At 44.2% G+C, this 21,909-nt stretch overlaps 4 protein-coding genes across 7 annotated transcripts; 2 read left to right on the top strand and 2 right to left on the bottom strand.

Annotated features, from left to right (window-relative positions):
• The first annotated feature begins 837 nt into the window (after window positions 1-837).
• mturn (maturin, neural progenitor differentiation regulator homolog (Xenopus)) lies at window positions 838-7,767 on the top strand. The gene is made up of 3 exons (XM_021572462.3): window positions 838-1,409; window positions 6,131-6,253; window positions 6,467-7,767. The coding sequence occupies exons 1-3, from the start codon at window positions 1,239-1,241 to the stop codon at window positions 6,572-6,574; spliced, it is 402 nt and encodes a 133-aa protein (XP_021428137.1). The 5' UTR covers window positions 838-1,238; the 3' UTR covers window positions 6,575-7,767.
• A 349-nt stretch (window positions 7,768-8,116) lies between these two features.
• Window positions 8,117-12,515, top strand: LOC110496514 (E3 ubiquitin-protein ligase znrf2-like). Its single transcript, XM_021572461.3, has 5 exons — window positions 8,117-8,907; window positions 9,122-9,254; window positions 9,941-10,036; window positions 10,179-10,284; window positions 10,383-12,515. Exons 1-5 carry the CDS (start codon window positions 8,740-8,742, stop codon window positions 10,438-10,440), a joined length of 561 nt encoding a protein of 186 aa, XP_021428136.1. The 5' UTR covers window positions 8,117-8,739; the 3' UTR covers window positions 10,441-12,515.
• On the bottom strand, window positions 12,270-15,077 carry ggcta (gamma-glutamylcyclotransferase a). 4 transcript variants are annotated; one of them, XM_021572458.3, is made up of 4 exons: window positions 14,529-15,077; window positions 13,983-14,131; window positions 13,731-13,863; window positions 12,270-13,611 (listed from the first exon to the last, which is right to left on the bottom strand). In XM_021572458.3, the coding sequence occupies exons 1-4, from the start codon at window positions 14,685-14,687 to the stop codon at window positions 13,486-13,488; spliced, it is 567 nt and encodes a 188-aa protein (XP_021428133.3). In that variant the 5' UTR covers window positions 14,688-15,077; the 3' UTR covers window positions 12,270-13,485. The 4 variants fall into 4 exon arrangements, with proteins under 4 accessions (XP_021428133.3, XP_021428134.3, XP_090065155.1 ...); XM_021572459.3 differs by having other exon boundaries at window positions 13,983-14,128; window positions 14,529-15,074; XM_090209029.1 differs by having other exon boundaries at window positions 12,270-13,598; window positions 13,983-14,128; window positions 14,529-15,074.
• A 1,830-nt stretch (window positions 15,078-16,907) lies between these two features.
• On the bottom strand, window positions 16,908-20,438 carry snrpd1 (small nuclear ribonucleoprotein D1 polypeptide). The gene is made up of 4 exons (XM_021572457.3): window positions 20,043-20,438; window positions 19,308-19,384; window positions 18,044-18,235; window positions 16,908-17,130 (listed from the first exon to the last, which is right to left on the bottom strand). The coding sequence occupies exons 1-4, from the start codon at window positions 20,054-20,056 to the stop codon at window positions 17,054-17,056; spliced, it is 360 nt and encodes a 119-aa protein (XP_021428132.1). The 5' UTR covers window positions 20,057-20,438; the 3' UTR covers window positions 16,908-17,053.
• Window positions 20,439-21,909: the final 1,471 nt, after the last annotated feature.

Raw genomic sequence — 21,909 nt, 5'->3', positions numbered from 1 at the left:
CCTCGCTCAAGTAGTACTTTACTGGGTGACTTTCACTTCTACTGGAGTCATTTTATATTAAGGTATCTTTACTTTTACTCAAGTATGACAATTGAGTACATTTTCCACCACTGGAAAATGTACCACACACACACACACACACACACACACACACACACACACACACACACACACACACACACAAACACAAACATGAGGGATCACAATGTTCTCTCAATGTTCTGTCTACAGTGTGTATAGCATATATAGAGTATAGGTTTCAGGCTGCCATGTCTATGTGATCATTGTATGAAAGGGGTCCAGTGGTTCATTTCACCAGAGGGACAATCTAGATAGGGTGCTGCTACCACCTAGCGGACCTCTGGACCTCTGTCAGCTAGCCTACACACGGTATAGTTTGTATTTATTGTAGCCTAGACAGTGCAAGCCCACATTATCTTTGCTTAAGGTGTGTGAACTGAAAAGCCTGCCTCATTCATTCATGTTGGAATGAAGACAGTTGTAGAAATAAACTTCAGTATAAATCATTGGTAAATGGAGTTAGCCTAGTGTCATTGCAATAAGTAGGCTAGGCTGCAGCTTTAAGCCCACGTGTGATTACGCTTACTATTATATAACATTTCTAGACAGTGCCTATATAATAAGATTAGGCATATAGGCCTACTGCTCTATGTAGAATAACATTAATTTAAATAGGGAATACATGTGAAATGACACCCTATTTCCATGTATAGTCTTGAACGTTAGTCTCTGGCTGCTTGTTGAGAACGAAACAATAATTTCGTATGGAGGCACGGAATTTATCGATGACAGCAGTGTGCCGCGTCTCAGCCTGTCGTCATCGCGTTGAATCGTTAATGGGCGTAACGTTCCACAACGCGTGCGTAACGTATGTATGCGACCCCAGAACGGACTGCTCCCTGCTGATCTCATCGGTTAATGGACTAATGAAAGGATGAGGGTTTGAGAAAACACCTTATTGTTACCGAATACCGTGAAGCCAGTGTAATGCGATAGTGAAAAGATATTGTCTCTCTCGCCACGCGCATGGCGCGTTAGGGGAAACTGCAGGCTACAGCTGTCTGTCCGGTCAGCTGTTTTTATTTACCGAGAGACAGCAGCATCAATAGGAGGGCACGAGACCACAGACTAGTCTATACCGGCGCCCCGGACCCCCACAGACCAGACCACCAGGACTAAGAGAGAGGAGGGCAGAGAGAGAGAGAGAGAGAGAGAGGATGGAGTTTAAGCAGCTGGTGGAGGTGGCGGAGAAATGGTGTTCGTCTGTTCCGTTCGATCTGATCTTTGCGGAGGAGGATGATGAGAGGAGACTGGACTTCTACGCAGAACCGGGAATCTCCTTCTATGTCCTTTGTCCCGATAACATGACGGGAGGGACCGAGAATTTCGTAAGTGTGTGTGTGTTCGTGTATGCGTTTGTGTGGTTGCAGTGTTTTGGGGTTTGCTTCTCGGGTCCACCGGCGCAGTGTGTGTGTGCGCAACGGGAATGATGTCACTGCAGTTTGATTTGGTGCACCGGACTATAGCACGCCTGGCGCGCATGTTGTTTTGGCCGCATAATATGCCGCGACCTCTTTTATCTGCAAACAGTTGGGATAAACCGCATTGAGCTGCTATGGGCATGCCGCTTGTCCTGCGCATATAGACACAGGCCTGCAATAGCAGTGCTGTTGTTGTTTTGTCCGCTGAGTGACTCTGTATGTGCATTACATATTTACATAGCAAATGTATACAACATGAGGTATTACTGCAAGTTGCCTATGGAGGGATGCACGGCCCTGAGTTCTTATTGGCACCACAATCGCTGCGACTGCTGACATAATCTATTTACTGCCGGGCGCCGCGCCAGGAGAACTGTGGTGTCCGCGCCCTATGGCCAGCTGATGTAGAGTGGGGACTAGAGAGCTCCTGTATGATGCAGATGTGTTTTCTCATGTAGGCCTGTTTGGTCTCTAGTCTGTTTACTGCACTAGGTCCTATCCCCACCATCTCTGACACTTTCTCTCCCTCCTGTCTCTGCCTCTCTGATTCACTCTCTCACTATCACTCTCTCACACACTCACAAACTGTTTTGTTCCTCTATCCTCCTGGGGACCTAAAATGTATTTCCATTCCAAATCCTATTTTCCCTATCCATAAACCTAAACGTAACCCCTTACCCTAACCCTAATTCTAACATTAACCCTAATTGTAACTCTAAACCTAACCCCTAAATTTAAAATATCCTTCTTTGGGAAATGTCCCCACAAAGGCGAATTTACCTTGTTTTACTGTCCTTGTGGGAACTTTTGGGGATTTTAGGTCCCCACAAGGATAGAAGAACCAACCCACACACAGGCACAGTGCTGGGTAGTCCCAAGGGCAGACACTGGCAGTACCAGTCTGCAGTGAAATACGGTACTCCTCTCTCTCTCTGGCTGGCAGATTAGATCCTGTTACCATGCCAATCAATACTGCTATCAGCAGGGGGAGACACACACACATAGTGAATGCACCGCTCCCTCTCGGTCACAGGGGGACACTGTTTAGGGTTGGCCAATCCCTGGAGAGCTCATGGGAGTGCCAAGGCTTTAAGTTCAGGAGGCTAACACAGTCTTGTGGCACACAGATTCAAACCCCAGTCAGTTATACCTGTGTGATTCACTCACGTCCATGTCCAGTATCTTAAGGTTCTGTGTGTGTGTGTGCGTGTGTGTGTGTGCTTAACTACAGCAGTAGTTGTTCCAGTAACAGTCCTACATGATCTCCTGTCCTTGAATGTCTGTGTTATCTCGCTCTCTAATCTCTAGGTTCTACTTCTACTAGCTGTACTCTGACCTCATATAAAACTCAGTGTATCTACCCAACATCTACCATGTGTACAGTGGGGGGAAAAGTATTTAGTCAGCCACCAATTGTGCAAGTTCTCCCACTTAGAAAGATGAGAGAGGCCTGTAATTTTCATCATAGGTACACTTCAACTATGACAGACAAAATGAGAAAAATTGTAGGATTTTTAATGAATTTATTTGCAAATTATGGTGGAAAATAAGTATTTGGTCACCTACAAACAAGCAAGATTTATGGCTCTCACAGACCTGTAACTTCTTCTTTAAGAGGCTCCTCTGTCCTCCACTCGTTACCTGTATTAATGGCACCTGTTTGAACTTGTTATCAGTATAAAAGACACCTGTCCACAACCTCAAACAGTCACACTCCAAACTCCACTATGGCCAAGACCAAAGAGCTGTCAAAGGACACCAGAAACAAAATTGTAGACCTGCACCAGGCTGGGAAGACTGAATCTGCAATAGGTAAGCAGCTTGGTTTGAAGAAATCAACTGTGGGAGCAATTATTAGGAAATGGAAGACATACAAGACCACTGATAATCTCCCTCGATCTGGGGCTCCACGCAAGATCTCACCCCGTGGGGTCAAAATGATCACAAGAACAGTGAGCAAAAATCCCAGAACCACACGGGGGGACCTAGTGAATGACCTGCAGAGAGCTGGGACCAAAGTAACAAAGCCTACCATCAGTAACACACTACGCCGCCAGGCACTCAAATTCTGCAGTGCCAGACGTGTCCCCCTGCTTAAGCCAGTACATGTCCAGGCCCGTCTGAAGTTTGCGAGAGAGCATTTGGATGATCCAGAAGAAGATTGGGAGAATGTCATATAGTCAGATGAAACCAAAATATAACTTTTTGGTAAAAACTCAACTCGTCGTGTTTGGAGGACAAAGAATGCTGAGTTGCATCCAAAGAACACCATACCTACTGTGAAGCATGGGGGGGGGAGAGAGAAATCATGCTTTGGGGCTGTTTTTCTGCAAAGGGACCAGGACACCTGATCTGTGTAAAGGAAAGAATGAATGGGGCCATGTATCGTGAGATTTTGAGTGAAAACCTCCTTCCATCAGCAAGGGCATTGAAGATGAAACGTGGCTGGGTCTTTCAGCATGACAATGATCCCGAACACACCGCCCGGGCAACGAAGGAGTGGCTTCGTAAGAAGCATTTCAAGGTCCTGGAGTGGCCTAGCCAGTCTCCAGATCTCAACCCCATAGAACATCTTGGGAGGGAGTTGAAAGTCCGTGTTGCCCAGCAACAGCCCCAAAACATCACTGCTCTAGAGGAGATCTGCATGGAGGAATGGGCCAAAATACCAGCAAAAGTGTGTGAAAACATTGTGAAGACTTGCAGAAAACATTTGACCTCTGTCATTGCCAACAAAGGGTATATAACAAAGTATTGATATAAACTTTTGTTATTGACCAAATACTTATTTTCCACCATAATTTGCAAATAAATTCATAAAAAAATCCTACAATGTGATTTTCTGGATTTTTTTTTCTAATTTTGTCTGTCATAGTTGAAGTGTACCTATGATGAAAATTACAGGCCTCTCTCATCTTTTTAAGTGGAAGAACTTGCAAAATTGGTAGCTGACAAAATACTTTTTTCCCCCACTGTGTATACACTGCTCAAAAAAATAAAGGGAACACTAAAATAACACATCCTAGATCTGAATGAATGAAATATTCTTATTAAATACTTTTTTCTTTACATAGTTGAATGCGCTGACAACAAAATCACACAAAAATGATAATTGGAAATCAAATGTATCAACCCATGGGGGTCTGGATTTGGAGTCACACTCAAAATTAAAGTTGAAAACCACACTCCAGGCTGATCCAACTTTGATGTAATGTCCTTAAAACAAGTCCAAATGAGGCTCAGTAGTGTGTGTGGCCTCCACGTGCCTGTATGACCTCCCTACAACGCCTGGGCATGCTCCTGATGAGGTGGCGGATGGTCTCCTGAAGGATCTCCTCCCAGACCTGGACAGTCTGTGGTGCAACGTGGCGTTGGTGGATGGAGCGAGACATGATGTCCCAGATGTGCTCAATTGGATTCAGGTCTGGGGAACGGGCGGGCCAGTCCATAGCATCAATGCCTTCCTCTTGCAGGAACTGCTGACACACTCCAGCCACATGAGGTCTAGCATTGTCTTGCATTAGGAGGAACCCAGGGCCAACCGCACCAGCATATGGTCTCACAAGGGGTCTGAGAATCTCATCTCGGTACCTAATGGCCGTCAGGCTACCTCTGGCGAGCACATGGGGGGCTGTGCGGCCCCCCAAAGAAATGCCACCACACACCATGACTGACCCACCGCCAAACCGGTCATGCTGGAGGATGTTGCAGGCAGCAGAACCTCCTCCACGGCGTCTCCAGACTGTCACATCTGTCACATGTGCTCAGTGTGAACCTGCTTTCATCTGTGAAGAGCACAGGGCACCAGTGGCGAATTTGCCAATCTTGGTGTTCTCTGGCAAATGCCAAACGTCCTGCATGGTGTTGGGCTGCAAGCACAACCCCCACCTGTGGACGTCGGGCCCTCATACCACCCTCATGGAGTCTGTTTCTGACCGTTTGAGCAGACACATGCACATTTGTGGCCTGCTGGAGGTCATTTTGCAGGGCTCTGGCAGTGCTCCTCCTTCTCCTCCTTGCACAAAGGCGGAGGTAGCGGTCCTGCTGCTGGGTTGTTGCCCTCCTACGGCCTCCTCCACGTCTCCTGATGTACTGGCCTGTCTCCTGGTAGCGCCTCCATGCTCTGGACACTACGCTGACACAGCAAACCTTCTTGCCACAGCTCGCATTGATGTGCCATCCTGGATGAGCTGCACTACCTGAGCCACTTGTGTGGGTTGTAGACTGCTCCTCATGCTACCACTAGAGTGAAAGCACCGCCAGCATTCAAAAGTGACCAAAAGATCAGCCAGGAAGCATAGGAACTGGGAAGTGGTCTGTTCAACACCTGCAGAACACTCCTTTATTGGGGGTGTCTTGCTAATTGCCTATAATTTCCACCTGTTGTCTATTCCATTTGCACAACAGCCAGTGAAAGTTATTGTCAATCAGTGTTGCTTCCTAAGTGGACAGTTTGATTTCACAGAAGTGTGATTGACTTGGAGTTACATTGTGTTGTTTAAGTGTTCCCTTTATTATTTTGAGCAGTGTCATTAGCACAGCATTACAGTGATAATGTGACAATGTGGCTACATGGGTTAGGTTAATAACATGTGTGTGGGGTGGGGTGTGGTGTGTGTGTACGTCTACAGCATGTATGGAGTGAGAGTGAGGACTGCCTGCCGTTCCTACAGCTAGCCCAGGACTACATCTCCTCCTGCGGGAAGAAAACACTGCTAGAGGTCCTGGACAAAGTCTTCACTTCCTTTAGACCTGTAAGTAGCCTAACGCTATTTAATAAAACAACTAGACTACTCCTAAAGAAAAGAACATAACAACTGTTAAATGTCATCCTCTCCCTCATCTCGGTCTACTTCTCCTTCTCTCTCTCTCCCCTTTTCTCCCCCTCTCTCAATCTCTCTCCATCTCTCTCTTTCTCTCCCCCTCTCTCTTTCTTTCTCACTCTCCCTCTCTCTCTCTCTCTCTAGTTGCTGGGTCTACCAGACATAGATGATGAGACGTTTGAGCAGTACCATGCAGGCGTGGAGGAGGAACCAGGGCCGGACCACCAGCAGATGGGAGTCAGCCAGCAGTGATGTCCGACCGGGCCACAATAATTACCCACACCTCTGGTTTCATCCCCTGCATCAATACACAGGCCCAACGACCCTGTAGCGACTATACAAAGTCATAATGTATACTCAGATTCATAATGTACACATACACACACACACACACACAGGACAGCCGGACAGCCAGCCTGCTGAAATGTACCATTGCGTTCTTTAACTTATCAAAAGCTTTGCTCTCCAGATATTGCACTCCTTCTCATGTCACACGCGCACACACGCACACACACACACACACACACACACACACACACACACACACCTGTGTCATACAACATTATTATTAATGTCATTCATACAGCAGGCTACAACATTACTATAGTTTATATTACTAACCACCACCATGCTGGTTCTAGCATGATAAGCATGACACTCTCCAACCTTGCTCAGCATATCCACCTAAAGACAAACAATCAACTAGTCTAGCAGCAACAACATACTCCCTCCCCAGCCTGGCCACCCAGACATAGCAGAGCACTGTCACTGTCAACCATGTAACACCTGACTGGAACCATCCACTGTACCACACAATGCTAGCCAAACCAGCACATTGTTGTGACCTTGTAAAAATGTTAGCGGTGAAAATAGAGGGAGGAATAGAGCAGAAATGTAATCCTATGTTATAAACTGTCCCTTATGTACTGCTGTGAAGTTGGCCAAGAGCTGCTGTATATGTGTGTTTATTTCATAGTGTGTGTGTGTGTGTGTGTTTTGTGTGTTTGTGTGTGTGTGTGTGTGTGTGTGTGTGTTTTGTGTGTGTGTGTGTGTGTGTCACCACCATCAGTGCACTGCTACGCTTTTACTATCCCCACGGACCTGAAGGAGTAGGATGAAGTTGTTTTTAGACACTGATCCAAGGTCATTTTCCCCCGTTATTGGGATTGGGGAAAGGAAACTGTTCCTAGATCTGTGTCTACAGGCAACGTCTACCTGCAGCAGCCTTCTTCCACCTTACTAAACTAGGCCTACACTTGTTACTCTCTCTGAACATGGCAACTACGATAGATGTAAGTCTCTCTCTGAATGCTTTTAAGTCTTTACTTATGAACATCATTTTTAGTTACATTATTTAACTGAATGTTTGTCATGCTAATGTGTGTTTTTATGTTCTGTCCTCCAGTGTGTGTGAAGGTATTCAATAAAACAAATGTGTGGAGGGAGCAGTGAGTCTGACTGGGTTTTTGATATGCAAATATGATGTACATATTACATATCTATATTAAGTATGACAATTATATATCTGCCTGGCTTTTTATAAACATCTGCTATGTCTATAGCCTAATCTGTGTCCATGCAACTTTTGCTGTTGTTCATGGGTTTGATGTCACTTGACCACACACACACACACAGAGAGAAGGAGGAAGGCATTAGGGCAAACCTTTTGCATGGCCCGGTGTCCTGGTTGGGCGGAGTTTGTACATGCTAGACCATTCCATTGGTCTTTAAGCTAAATCTCCACTCATCTAGGAGACCGGGCCATTCAAAACGAAGTCGACCATTGCTTAGCTCCTGTCGACAATCGCAGTCAGCAGGCGAAACTACAGCAGAGCAGATCGAGATCAAAGTGACGCCGCTTTCGTTTCGACAGTCTGTAATCGAGAAATGTCGAGAAGGTGCATACATAGTCACTAAAGTGGTCGGACCTACTGTCGCGGTGTGGGACTTGTGCGGCAAACCGCCATGATCTTAGCGCATAGAATATTGGAATGATGCGGCGACGCACCAATAAACTTTCATTTGGAGAATGAAACGATTTGGCAGTAAATGTTGTCCGTCGAGAATCAGTCCGTTATCCCATTTGATTTTACTTTGGACTTTTCAAGCCACTTTTATTTCTTTGGCTGTTTTGGCACAACTACTGGACTGGACACTGTCATGCCTCTGTCTCTCTTGTGACATCGAGTTTCAGCGTTTTTTATAGGCTATTTATGGTTTATTTGAATAGTGACAGTATATGAACACTGATATATCGATTAAACATCAATCTGAAGCTTTGCACATTGTGTAGGACCATTTTCAACACCTGTCCCTGATGGGCTTCATGAGAGAATAGAACTTTCTAGGACTGTTCTGTTTTATAGACCTGATAGGACTTCATATCTTGGGGAAGTTGGAATAGGACAGGAGCCACCATGGGTGTCAGGCAGAGTAGCCCTGTGGCTGAGAGTCGAACCCGGGCGTATTCTAGCCCTGTTGAACCCTCTGGAAGCAGCACTACCCCAGGGTTCAGATACACAGCCAGTCCTGGCGGCCCCAGAATTCGCTACACCGGAGGGACCCAACCCAGCTCCTACCACCAGGTGTGTGTAATGAAAGTGGTTTGGAAACATACTTCCATGAGTAACTGCCTGAGACCTGAAGATTTGTGTTAGCTCCCCAAGCTAATGCCAAGGCTTCAGTTCAGGATGCTAACACAGTGTTGTGGCACACAGGTTCAAACCCGGGCAGTTATACCTGTGTAATTCACTCACGTCCATGCCCAGTATCTTGACGTTCAGTGTGTCTGTCCACCAGACAGGGATGAGTATACCACATGGTGGCTGGAGCAGCAGTCTGGACCAGGAGGAGACAGATGGGGAGAGAGGAGGAGAACACCAGATGATGATTGGCTCTCTACCACTTCACCTGTCCCCTCACCTACTGGGAGGTAGGCTAAAGTGTGTACGTGTTTTTCAGGTCCTGACTGTCTAGTTGTAGCCTGCTGTATGTTTCCCTCTGGGTGCATGTTTTGTTTTTTGCCCCAGCACTACAAAGCTGATTCAAATAATCAAAGCTTGATGATGAGTTGATTATTTGAATCAGCTGTGTAGTGCTGGGGCAAAAACCAACATGTGCACCCAGAGGGGTTCCCGGGACCAAGTTTGGGAAACACTGGTCTACATGATATCTTATTCTACCACAAGAAAACTGTGTGTTGTTCTAAAGCCTCTCACTTGGCAGATAAGAAGAGGATATATAACAAATGTGCTTTCTCCCTGTGAAATACACATACACCCTCTTCTGTTGTGGGGCGAGAGGAGCACATTAGGCCACATAAGCATGTACTTCCTCCATGGCACATGTCTCACACACCTACACACACACAAACACACAAATATAGGTTTTGTACTGGAGAGTGAGTGTCTGTCAGTCTGTAACTTATTAAACTTTTCTTAAGGAACCATGAATGTCATTGTGATCATAAATTGACCTTTGGTCATTATGCAGACATGACCACATGGTTGATCTATTTTTACACACTCACTCACTCACTCACTGAGTTTGTGATGAGACCGAGAAAAAGGTCTGGTTGGATGGATTGTGTGCTGACATGTCCTGCTCCATTTTTCCCAGGCTTCCTCTGTCCTGTGTGCAGTAAGTTTGTGGCGTCAGATGTGATGGAGATCCATCTGATCATGTGTCTCACCAAATCACGACTCCGCTACAACGGTGAGTGTGTGATTGTATATCTCTCTGTGTACGCCCAATAATCTTGTTAGTCTGCCTGTTTGGCCTGCTGGTTCAGGATGCCTTCTGATTGGCTAGCATGGTATGTCAGGATGATGATTGATTTGTGTGTGTTGTGTCCCAGAGGATGTTCTGGTGAAAGATAGTGGGGAGTGTGCCATCTGTCTAGACGAGATGGAGCAGGGACACACCATCTCTAGACTCCCCTGTCTCTGTATATACCACAAAGGGTAACTACACACAAACACACACCTACCTGACTACAGTAAGATGCTGTTACTTTACTCGTGTCCCCCTCGCGCTCTCTCTCTCGTTCTCTTTCTCTCAGGTGTATAGACGAGTGGTTTGAGGTGAATCGTTCGTGTCCAGAGCACCCCGTGGACTAAGGGCTCAGATTCCCACAGAATATCTACCATCTATCTACTTCATCCCCATCGTCATGACATGCTGGCCTACGAATCTACTTCATCTAGATCTGTGTCTGACCTGCTGGTCTGTGAATCTACTTTACCTATCAATGTCTGACCAGTGACACGAGCCTGTGAAGTGTTGTGAATTGCCAGGAACCTCATGATACGATATTATCACGATACTTACGTTTCTTTTTTTTTATACTTTTAGTCATTTAGCACAGTGGTTCCCAGGGTGGGTGCGGGGGTCTCAGTCCAGCTTTAAACCTACTCTTGAAAGTTGTAATAGTAGAATGCACAAGGTGCAATTTAGAAATTGGGCAGTGCATCATCAGTCCTCTTGTCACGTTAGTCATTGCATACCTTAGAGAGCTATTTATAACTTGTCAGAAATGTCCAGAAGAACTAGCCCATGTCAGCTAACAATTGCATTTGCACCATGACAAAATGTGTAGAATTGCATGAAATAAGCTTTAAACCTGCTAAATTCTCTCCACCAACAAGAGGGGTGTGAATCACCAAAAGTGATTGTGCCCATAGAAATAGACGTAGCATATGTGCGCGCAGGGGAGGCTTGGGATATTCCCCACTGCTGGAAGTGGGGCCCTGAGTGAAAAGGTTTGGGAACCCCTGATTTAGCAGACAGTCTTATACAGAGTGACTTACAGTTACTGCATTCATCTTAAAATAGCTAGGTGGGACAATCACATATAACAGGCATAGTAAGTACCCGTGGAGGTTGGTGGGAGGAGCTATAGGAGGAGGATGGGCTCATTGTAATGGCTGAAATGGAACAGTATCAAACACGTCAAAAATATGGAAACCATGTGTTTGACTCATTTCCATTAATTCCATTACAGCCATTACAATGAGCCCATCCACCTATAGCTCCTTCCACCAGCCTCCACCGATAAGTACATTTTTCCCAAAGTCAGAGCTAGGTGGGGGTGGGGGAGGGAGTTGAGTGCAAGTGTTGGTTCATAAACTACTTAGGTGCCAATACGATATGTATTGCGATTCTATATGTATTGTGATTTTAATTGCGATTTGATGTTCCAAACATATTGCTCACCATATGTCTGCTGCAGAGAGACGAGAGAGCATGAAAACGAGCTTTGATCATTCAGTGAAATAAGAGCTGAAAACATGTTGGCTCAGTATTTAAAAAGAAGACCGAGAACAAGCTATAGGATGAAAAATACGTGAGTTCTGGTGCAGGTACAGCTGACTAATACTAGCAATTATTATTATTATTTGTAAATCTTTTATTTTTTACAAATCAAAGCTTGGAGTCATATTGATAATATCGTCCAAAATATCACGATATGTAACTGTATACATTTTCCCCACATCACTACTGGTTTGTCTCACTCACTTGCTAAAAGACTAAACGGGATAACCTGAATCTACACTTAAACGCACATTTAGAGACCATTATGGGTTATGGGTCTTCTGAGAGTGTTGATAGACTGCTAAAAGAGCAGAGTTCTGGTGCCCGACTGCAGTCGATGACGTGGCACGCAACCATTGGTTGAAGCATGCAACGTCTGAGCAGGGTAGCACGACCATCACCTCCAGTGATCTAATCCTCTCAGATTTGAGTGAGTAGGGTGGAATTTGGGATGAGGGGGCATACATTCATTGATTCATATTACTGTATGACAATGTAATAATGAGTGTTGATCATCAGCTGTACTGCTGCGGAGTGAGGGAATTTAGACAATTGTAAGCGCTGTGACTGAAACATGCTGCTAATTTTGAGTCTCAATTACACACATTTATGTCAATATTGAAATCACATCTTCTGTTGGTTCATTGCTTTATTTCTGTGGTTGTGTAAAATCTAGGTGGCATACAGCAAATCCAGCAGAAATGTTAACATTTGATTTAAAACACACCTTTAATTTACTCAAGCATCTTTGTTATATATATATATATATATATATATATATATATATATATATTTTGCACAAGTTTGTATTCGTTGAATTAAGTAAAAACTAAAGCACAAATAAAACTCCAGAATTTGTACTGGGACACTATGGTGATAATTCTGTATATACATAGTTGTATGTTCAACGTCATTAATGACTACAAAATTATGTTTTGTTGAAAAGACAATTGGACCAGATACAGTTTGGGGAGCAGAGATCCTTCAGACGTTTCTTAAGAAACAAAGAATAACAATTTACATTAAATCAATTGATTTCTGAAGTAACGGACTTCATTCAGTATACATCTATTAAATACATTACAACATCTCCCATTTCTCTCAAAGGCCCCATTCCATTTCAATTGAACCATTCGTCATCAAATCTCTCCAAAGCCACATCACATGCATTTGTCTTTATGGTGCCTGTCTGTGTGTTTGTCCAAAATGGCACCCTATATAGTGCACCACTTTTTTTTTCTTTTTTTTTTACCCCTTTTTCGTGGTATCCAATTGTTGTAGTAGCTACTATCTTGTCTCATCGTTACAACTCCCGTACGGGCTCGGGAGAGACGAAGGTTGAAAGTCATGCGTCCTTCGATACACAACCCAACCAGCCGCACTGCTTCTTAACACAGCGCGCCTCCAACCCGGAAGCCAGCCGCACCAATGTGTCGGAGGATACACCGTGCACCTGGCAACCTTGGTTAGCGCGCACTGCGCCCGGCCCGCCACAGGAGTCGCTGGTGCACGATGAGACAAGGATATCCCTACCAGCCAAACCCTCCCTAACCCGGACGACGCTAGGCCAATTGTGTGTCGCCCCACGGACCTCCCGGTCGCGGCCGGTTACGACAGAGCCTGGGCGCGAACCAAGGGACTCTGATGGCACACTGCGCCACCCGGGAGGCCAGTGCACCACTTTTGACCAGAGCCCAATTGGTTGTCATTTCAGATGGATTCTGGCTATGTTTACAAAGGCAGCCCAATTCTGATATTTTTTCCACTAATCACATCAGATCTTTTCAGAGCTGATCCGATTGGTCAAAACACCAAATCAAAAGACCAATTAGTGGAAAAAAATATCAGAATTACTTAATGACCTGTGAGATCTTGTCCAGGATAGAAGGGCCGCTGTAGTTGTTGGTCTGAACCTCTTCTAGTCTCCTCATGTACTGCACTGGTAGACCGTTCTGCTGGGCTCCTAAACACACCACCTGCACACGTTATTTCCTTTCACTTGCTTGTACTGCAGGGAGGGGGGCAGGCTTGTGTGTGTATCTGTTTGCATTGTGGTGAGGGAAAACAGGCGTGTGTGCGTCCAATGTGTGTTTACCTGTTTGTATTGTGGCGAGGGGGGACAGGCGTGGAAGCGGTTCATCTGGTACGTTCTACAGAGCAGTGCCCCGTTGTCTGTCTCCACTGTCACCTCTAAGGGGAAGTACATACCCATGTCCACCCCCTCCTGCCTACACACACACACAACATGGAGGGATGAGGTGAAGTACAGGATGAAGACCAGAATGTATGTTGCCATCAGATGAGACTCACTGGTGTGTGTGTCTGTGTGTGAGAGAGTGTGACTCACTTGTCCAGGCTGGCTAGGTGGTCGTTGCTCATCCTCCAGACCACCCCCCACACCTCTCCCCCCTCTTTCTGCTGGATGGTTGCTACTCCTCCATGCCAATGGTTATCAATGTGCTCCCCCCACAGACCAAAGTTCAATGTGTAGTTCTGCTGGGGAGGTATAGGGTAGTAAGTAGGGGGGGAGAGATGAGAAAGAGAGACCCTGTTAGAATACTATGACAATGCATTTTTGGATGTGTCACATAGCCTACTCTGTAACACCTTTTCACTGTGTGAGTGAAGACAATAGTATTCATTTTCTATTCGAGGTCATTCTATTCTTTATATAGACTGGGGGGAATTAATTTACTCCATGTAATTGAACTACTCGGGACGAGAAGCCTAGGGCGTAGAATTATAGCGTCATTTTGCGGCCGGTTGGGCTATTGAACGCCATGAACGAACGCCATGTTGCTTGTTGGTTATCTCCTACTAGCTACACCAGAAGAGTCCGAAATATCCAAACTAAAAGTCGCTTGCCTACTGGGGGCGCTGCGAACCTGATTACCTTCAGTCGGCCGGTGCAATGAAATATAGCTGAGGGGTTCGCCAGCTGAAGTCTCTCCTTCAACAAGTTGCTTCCAAAAGCAAAATACATGAAGTGATCTGCTGTTGCTGCCATGTTTCCTAAGCAAAACCTTGCGATTTGAGCCAAGTTACCAATCATACGAGAATGTCAGCCTTTGAATTATATAAAAAGATCACCGGTTAAAATAAAAGTGAAATAAATAGCGATATACCCAATTATTTACAAATTAGCTACAGCCCATTATTACTCATGCAATCGGCTTTTTTCCGGGTAGTGTGTCCGGTTCATTGGCTGGAAGGGGCTCAACCTGTTAAAGACACAGTGCATGATTTTTGAATGTTCATGTGCGCTATCAAGACATTCTTAAATATAGCGTGCTTAATAGCTGAGTCTAAATCGGTTGGTTTTGAGCAGTGCAGAAAAAGACCGTTAAACGGAACAAACCAGTTTAAATGCATATATTTTTTAAATTATCACTTCGCTTTTCCCGAACAGTACGGTTCCACATACAGTCGATCATCATGTGACAAAGATAATCATGTTATCACTGTTGAGTCATTCCCGAAAACTCAGCCTGTGTTGAATTCAATCCCAAAGTGATCCTTTAACATTTTACAGCTTTTTTGTTTGAAAATCATTTTCACATTTTACAATCATATTAGGCTAGTTCATATAAATAATTCAGCTTTCACTTCAATACATGGTTTACAGATGTAAGTTTCCATGGAAGTTTTTGTAGTTCAATGTTTAATTAAGAATTGTGTTTGTGGGTACAAAAAGTTGTTTTATTGTCCTAATACATCTTGTCTTACAAATCGCATTGTACATTATGCACATTATTGTCCATCAATTCTTTAATTTATTTGACATTTTACCATGCTGGGGAATTATTCACCTGTGGTACTACTGCTGGGTTACCATTGGTGGTTATTTTGTAAATGTGTTGAACAAACAACCAGCTGTACATGTAATGTAGCTAAAACATTTATTTATAGGGTAAAGAAATCATCAGAAAACCAATAAATCAAGACAAAGGAGATGATTGTGGACTACAGGAAAAGGAGGACCGAGCACGCCCCCATTCTCATCGACGGGGCTGTAGTGGAGCAGGTTGAGAGCGTCAAGTTCCTTGGCATCCACATCACCAACAAACTAACATGGTCCAAGCACACAAAGACAGTCGTGAAGAGGGCACGACCACACGTTTCCCCCTCAGGAGACTGAGAAGACTTGGCATGGGTCCCCAGATCCTCAAAGTTATACACCTGCGCCAGAGAGCATCCTGACCGGTTTCATCACTACCTGGTATGACAACTGCTCAGCCTCTGACCACAAGGTACTATAGAGTGTAGTGCGTACGGCCCAGTACATCACTGGGACCAAGCCTCCTGCCATCCAGGAACTCTATACCAGGCAGTGTCAGAGGAAGGCCCTAAAAATTGTCAGACTCCAGCCATCCTAGTCATACTGTTCTCTCTGCTACCGCATGGCAAGTAGTACCGGAGCACCAAGTCTAGGTCCAAGAGGCTTTTAAACAGATTCTACCCCCAAGCCATGACTCCCGAACATCTAATCAATTGACTACCGACTATTTGCATTACCCCCTACAATGTTATCTATGCATAGTCACTTTAATAACTCTACCTACATGTACATGTTACCTCAACACCGGTACTCCATATATAGCCACGCCATTGTTATTTTAATGCTGCGCTTTGTCATTTCTTTCTTTTTATTTTGAAAGGTATTTTCTAAAAACAGCATTGTTGGTTAAGGTCTTGTAGGTAAGCATTTCACTGTAAGGTCTACACCCGTTGTATTTGGCACATGTGACAAATACAATTTGATTTGTTCAGTTAGCTAGCGATGAGCATTCAGAGTTCAGTGAGCTGGATCATGTGGCTCATGTCAGAAAAAAATAACTGTTCATTTGGCTCTGAACCAGCTCTTCATTCAGTAGTGCCTCATGTAAAGCCTCAAGTTGTCTGCCAGATCGTAATAGGCGTTCAAACACGAACCTTAGATGGCTTATTAAAATATATATATATATAAAACATCCCCACTGCAAAAATGAATGCGGACCAGAATTAGGCTCTCTCCTCACCGTCGACTGTTCCTGCAGTGAGGAATTACCATCTTCAGAGAATGTTAGTACTTATCTACAGATAATCATTATCTGGAGATCAAAAAGCAGTAGTAACAGTACGCAAATCAGGGAGTCAAATGAATGGCTCTTTCATATGTTCAACAAAGACATCCGTTCAAAAAATAGCCGTTAGTTTGCAAACGACCATCACTGCTAACTGGACCAACTACACAACAGCCAAAACAAGTATGATAATAAAGTACTCAAAACACTTCTGTTCATGTGGAACATCTTTAATATACAAAATAAGAAACAAGTCGGGCTCGGGATTCACAAAAGTTTCCTCAGAAAAATGACAAAACAAAAACGTTGTTGTACAAACAATAGGATATGACTGACAGCCGCGTAGTCATGGCGATCATCTCCTGGGCCCTCCCCTGCCTCGGCCTCTCCCCCTGCCACGCCCTCTTCCTCTGCCCCTTCCACGCCCAGCCACTGGAGAGAGAAATGGAGGGAGATTAAGGAAGAGGAGATGATTAGAGATGAGTTATGCACCACAAATACATGGACTCTCCCATCCTTGTCCTCAGGACTTGTTTGTCAAGCTCATTGTTGGGAGCCGTTTCTTACGGAACAGCGTTTGCCTAATATTAATTCGGCTGATTTGCTAGTTTTAATTTGGGTCTGATGAAGCAAATGTTCAAAGGTGAGACCTCAGTCATCAGAAGCTAGGCATTATAAATGCTATGCAACTCACCCAACCCTAACTCAGACAGAACCACTGTGGATTTATGAAACCTCTAACCAGTGTGGCTACGAAACAGTTCAACCTCCAACTTTCAATATGGCTGCTGTGGCAGGCTCAAAACACCTAAATACCCAGTAGCACTCCAGAAGGAAGGTCGGCCACATTACGTCACCCCACATTCTAGTACACAATTACTCTCAACCTAGTTACAACTTTACAAAACAAATAGTTCAGACTGCTGGTCTTTGCTCATGGTCCTGAACAGCTGTAGTGTGTTTAAGTTCCAGCTAAGCAATAGAACACCTCACTGAATTAATCAAAAAGGCGTTGGCAAGCTAACTCTACTGTGTCGTTTCTGGGCTGGCTCGAAAGCCTACACACCCTGTAGCTCTCCAGGATCAGGAGTGAACACTGATCTAGGCAGACTTAGGTTGAATGTCAAAAGTATTGCTGGCGTCCTTTCCCATTGCCTCCTCAAAACATCAAAGGGAAGAGGAGAGCATTGGAGAAGAACCTCTGATATTCTACTGATATGCCGACAAGCACCACCCCCTCCTATTTTCCTAGTGTACTCACCAGCCACTCTATTCTTGGACTTGACCTTGGGTTTTATGTCCAGCTCCCTCCCCACCATTTCACCCCCCATCCCTGTGTACTCACCAGCCTCTCTCTTCTTGCTCTTGACCTTGGGTTCTATGTCAACCAGCAGAGTGTCCAGCGGCAGGCTGTCTGGCAGGATGAAGTATCTGATGTTGTTCCCACGGATACTGAGGCTCTCCAGCTGGGTGGGCTCACGGTTCTTCAGAGTCATCTTTACCGCCTTTAGATGAGTGTTCATACTCACATCCACACCTGGGACACACAGTTAATGACCATTGTTAATAATCAATGCAACATTGACATTATCCCACCCCTGGTTAGCCACTATTGGCTTAAAAAGCCAAACCTAACAATATCTGCCAATTAATTTCCAGCAATATTGCCCATCTGTGTGGTATGATACCAGTCTTGTGGGTTGACAGAAATAGTCTCCCCAAAACCTTCTCAATTAAATGTTAACTGCAAAGTAGGCTTACCTGGCAGAAGTACATCATGAGTAAGTATATCATTTGTATTTATTATTTGCAAACTTTGCCATGAAATGAGCAGCAGCAGAAACATCACTAGATGGCACATTCCTCACTTGCTAGATGTGCAATAAAATAAAAATGGGCCAGATGCACAATTAAAGGGGAATTACACAATTAAAACATCTTAGTTTTCTTCCAGACCAAAATTAATAAAGGTCTTCTCATGTGATTTAAGTATTGGCATAACTCAGAACATCCAATTGAATTGTTTCTCTTCAAACAATTGTAATTATGAGTGAAAACCAGGAAAAATAAAACAGAAAACATCATTTTTGGGGGAATCAGATTTTATAGGGCCCCCTTAGTTGTTTATTAACCATTATTTTACCAGGTATATTGGCAGAAAACAGTACACTACTTCCTCTTTCACACTGGGGATCCTGAGTCACGCAGCAGTCTAAGGCAAAGCATCGCATTGCAAGAGGCATCACCACAAACCCAGGCTGTATCACAACTGGCCATGATCGGTCCCATAGGGCGGCTCACAATTGGCCCAGCATCGTTCGGGTTAGGGGAGGGTTTGGCCGGGGTAGGCAATCATTGTACATAAGAATTTGTTCTTAACCAACTTGCCTAGTTAAATTCAAAAACACATTTAAAAAAGGACCTGGAGAAGAATGTGCCAATTTAATGGCAAGGGAAAAAAATTAGTAGCTCTTAACATGCTAGAAAAGGTTGAAGATCGCAGGTTTAGACTGTACCTGATACAACACCCTATACTTGACTGTCTTTGTTTATATTCAGAGGCATCTCAATAATCCTACTCAGACAGACAGAGGGGGCCGGGTCTATACCTGTGATTGTTCCATGGACCTGGGTGCCATTCTTCAGCTCAATGGTCACAGTCTCGTGGCTGAGTTTCATCAAAAAGCTACAGGAGGAGAAAAGTCATGGGTATTAGAGGCAATGTTATAACTAATGCAGTTTATCAAGTCTGTGAATACATACTAGCTTGCTAGTCATCAAGGTCCTATAAACGATATCGACAACTTCAATAGACAATGGGGCGGTAACTAGTAAGAACTACCTAGTTTGCAATGACTACAATGTCCACAATGTCCAACACAAACGAAAATGACAAACACCAACCGGATGACTTGTCATGGAAACTGAACTTAAACAAGAACATTGTTTTTGAACCATTGGTTGTTGTGGGTAATCGGTCAGGGCCCTGCCTACACACTGCAGTGGTTAATTAACTAAAAGCAAGTTAGCATATCGGTGGCTAGCAAACAACAGTTGTGCATACAAAGTAACTAGTTAGTTCTCAGCGGCAGATACGTAAATAATCGATGTTTATGGCGTATTCCGCGGCTAGAGGTCCATTCGTTAACGTTATAGAAAGTTGGCTATCTAGTCACTTCTGCACGTCGCTCATTCATTCATTCAATTCAGTTAGCTGCTTCCCGCCTCAGAATTTAGCGAACAGCTCGCACTCCAAATCTAAATCCATCCAGCGACACAAAACCCGTACTTTTCACCTTTCATCTAAGTATAAGACTAAAGATAATTTTGTTGAATATTCTTACCGTACGAGTTTCATGTTGGTGATGATTTGCAGAGACAAAATCTCCACCAAAGACAAAAAAATTACAGCGTAGAACTGAACGCACAGGCAGCTGTGTATAAAATACGTTTCGTCGCAGGAACATCGGCGTCATAAAAACGCTCCAGAACCAGGAAATGCATAAAGAAAAGAGCTTCTTCTTTAATGCGGTTTAACAGCGGTTGGCATCCAATAAATGTTGCATTACCGCCACGTACTAGACTAGACGTTGCTTGAATTTTGTTGTTGTTAAATACCCTACCATCTAACACTAAACTCACAAAGAATAAATCATAAGAATGGAATGATCTACCATATAAAGATCTTTGGCCAAGTCAATAGAAATAGCAGCACAACATTGCTTAGAATCAAGGGCAATGGTGACATCATTGAGGACCTTTAAGGTTGCAGTGACACATCCATAACCTGAGTGGAAACCAGATTGCATACCAGAGAGAATACTATAGGCATCAAGAAAGCCAGTCAGTTAATTATTGACACGTTTTTCCAACACTTTTGATAAACAAGGCAAAATAGAAATTGGCCTATAACAGTTAGGATCAGCTTGATCTCCCCCTTTAAATAAAGTATGCTCAATGGATGCCTTCCAAGTATTGGGAACCTCCCCAGAGAGGAGAGACATGTTAAAAAGGTCAGAGATAGGCTTGGTGATGATAGGGGCTGCAACCTTAAAGAAGAAATAACCTTCTGACCCAGAAGGTTATATGGGGTCAAGTTTAAGGAGCTCCTTTAGCACCTTGGACTCAGTGACTGCCTGCAGGAAAAAACTTTGTAGCGGGGCAGAGTAAAAAGAGGGAGGAGCATCGGGGCAAGGAGGCATGGCTGAGTCAAATAGGAATCCTGACTTAATGAAGTGGTGATTAAAGAGCCCAGCCATGTGATTCTTGTCAGTAACAACCACATCATCAACATTAAGGGACATGGGCAGCTGTGAGGAGGAGGGTTTATTCTCCAGGTGTTCACTTTTTCCACTCCTACTATCACAGCATCATCTTTATCCGGACCCTCGGTGCAAGCTCCTGGCTTCGAGAACTTCACCTTTCACCTAACACCTCCGATACGTCGCCATCATTCACATCAATTTCTCCTCCTGTCTTCAACTTACAGCTTACACTTTCTACCATTCTTCTTTATCAAACATCTCCCCTTTTCCCGCCATTTTTAACCAACTCAAACTCACCCTCTTCCACCCTCTCTTAGTCCTCCTCTGCCCCTCTTTTTCCCTCCATTCTTCCTCCGTGTTCCAATTATACCTCTCCTTATGATAATACTACACTTCTCCTGACATACATCTTGCTCTTGCCTTCTCGAGAGACGCCATTTAACCGGCTGCCACAATCTCCGTACAATCAGAACGAACCCCTCGGGATGTAGCGCTCAACAGTGCATCCCACTTAAAAAGCAGCTGTTCATCTTGATGTTCTTCTTTATAAAAAAGGTACCGCAACACTTTTCCATTTCAAACAAGCGCAATCTCTTTCTCCCGGATTCCTCGATTAATTCCTCAAACAACCATAGATAAAACAAGTTATACAAATCTTTGGAACATCTAGTGTTTGATAGAAAATCACAGAAATGCGTGACAGGAAAGATTCAGTCGATGTATGTTGAAACCCTTTGACAGAAGTACTAGCATTCCATTGTTAATGAGAAATTGTGTTGGTGCACCTTCCTTTATCGATAATGTTGTTTAATGAGGTTATCCAACTCCCTTGTTGAAAGCCTTTTTACTGTATCATGACGCAAGAATTCTATAGTGACAAAATATGTAGTCAATATCATTGAAAGAAAAGTAAATTGAAAGAAATGTGTTTTTTTAAATCTTTTTT

This window comes from Oncorhynchus mykiss, chromosome 18 (assembly GCF_057628025.1).
Source record: "Oncorhynchus mykiss isolate SJ-2025 chromosome 18, ASM5762802v1, whole genome shotgun sequence".
In the NCBI taxonomy this organism is placed as follows: Eukaryota; Metazoa; Chordata; class Actinopteri; order Salmoniformes; family Salmonidae; genus Oncorhynchus; species Oncorhynchus mykiss.
Note: the sequence above shows the minus strand (reverse complement) of the source record. Positions and strands in the feature narration are given on the sequence as shown.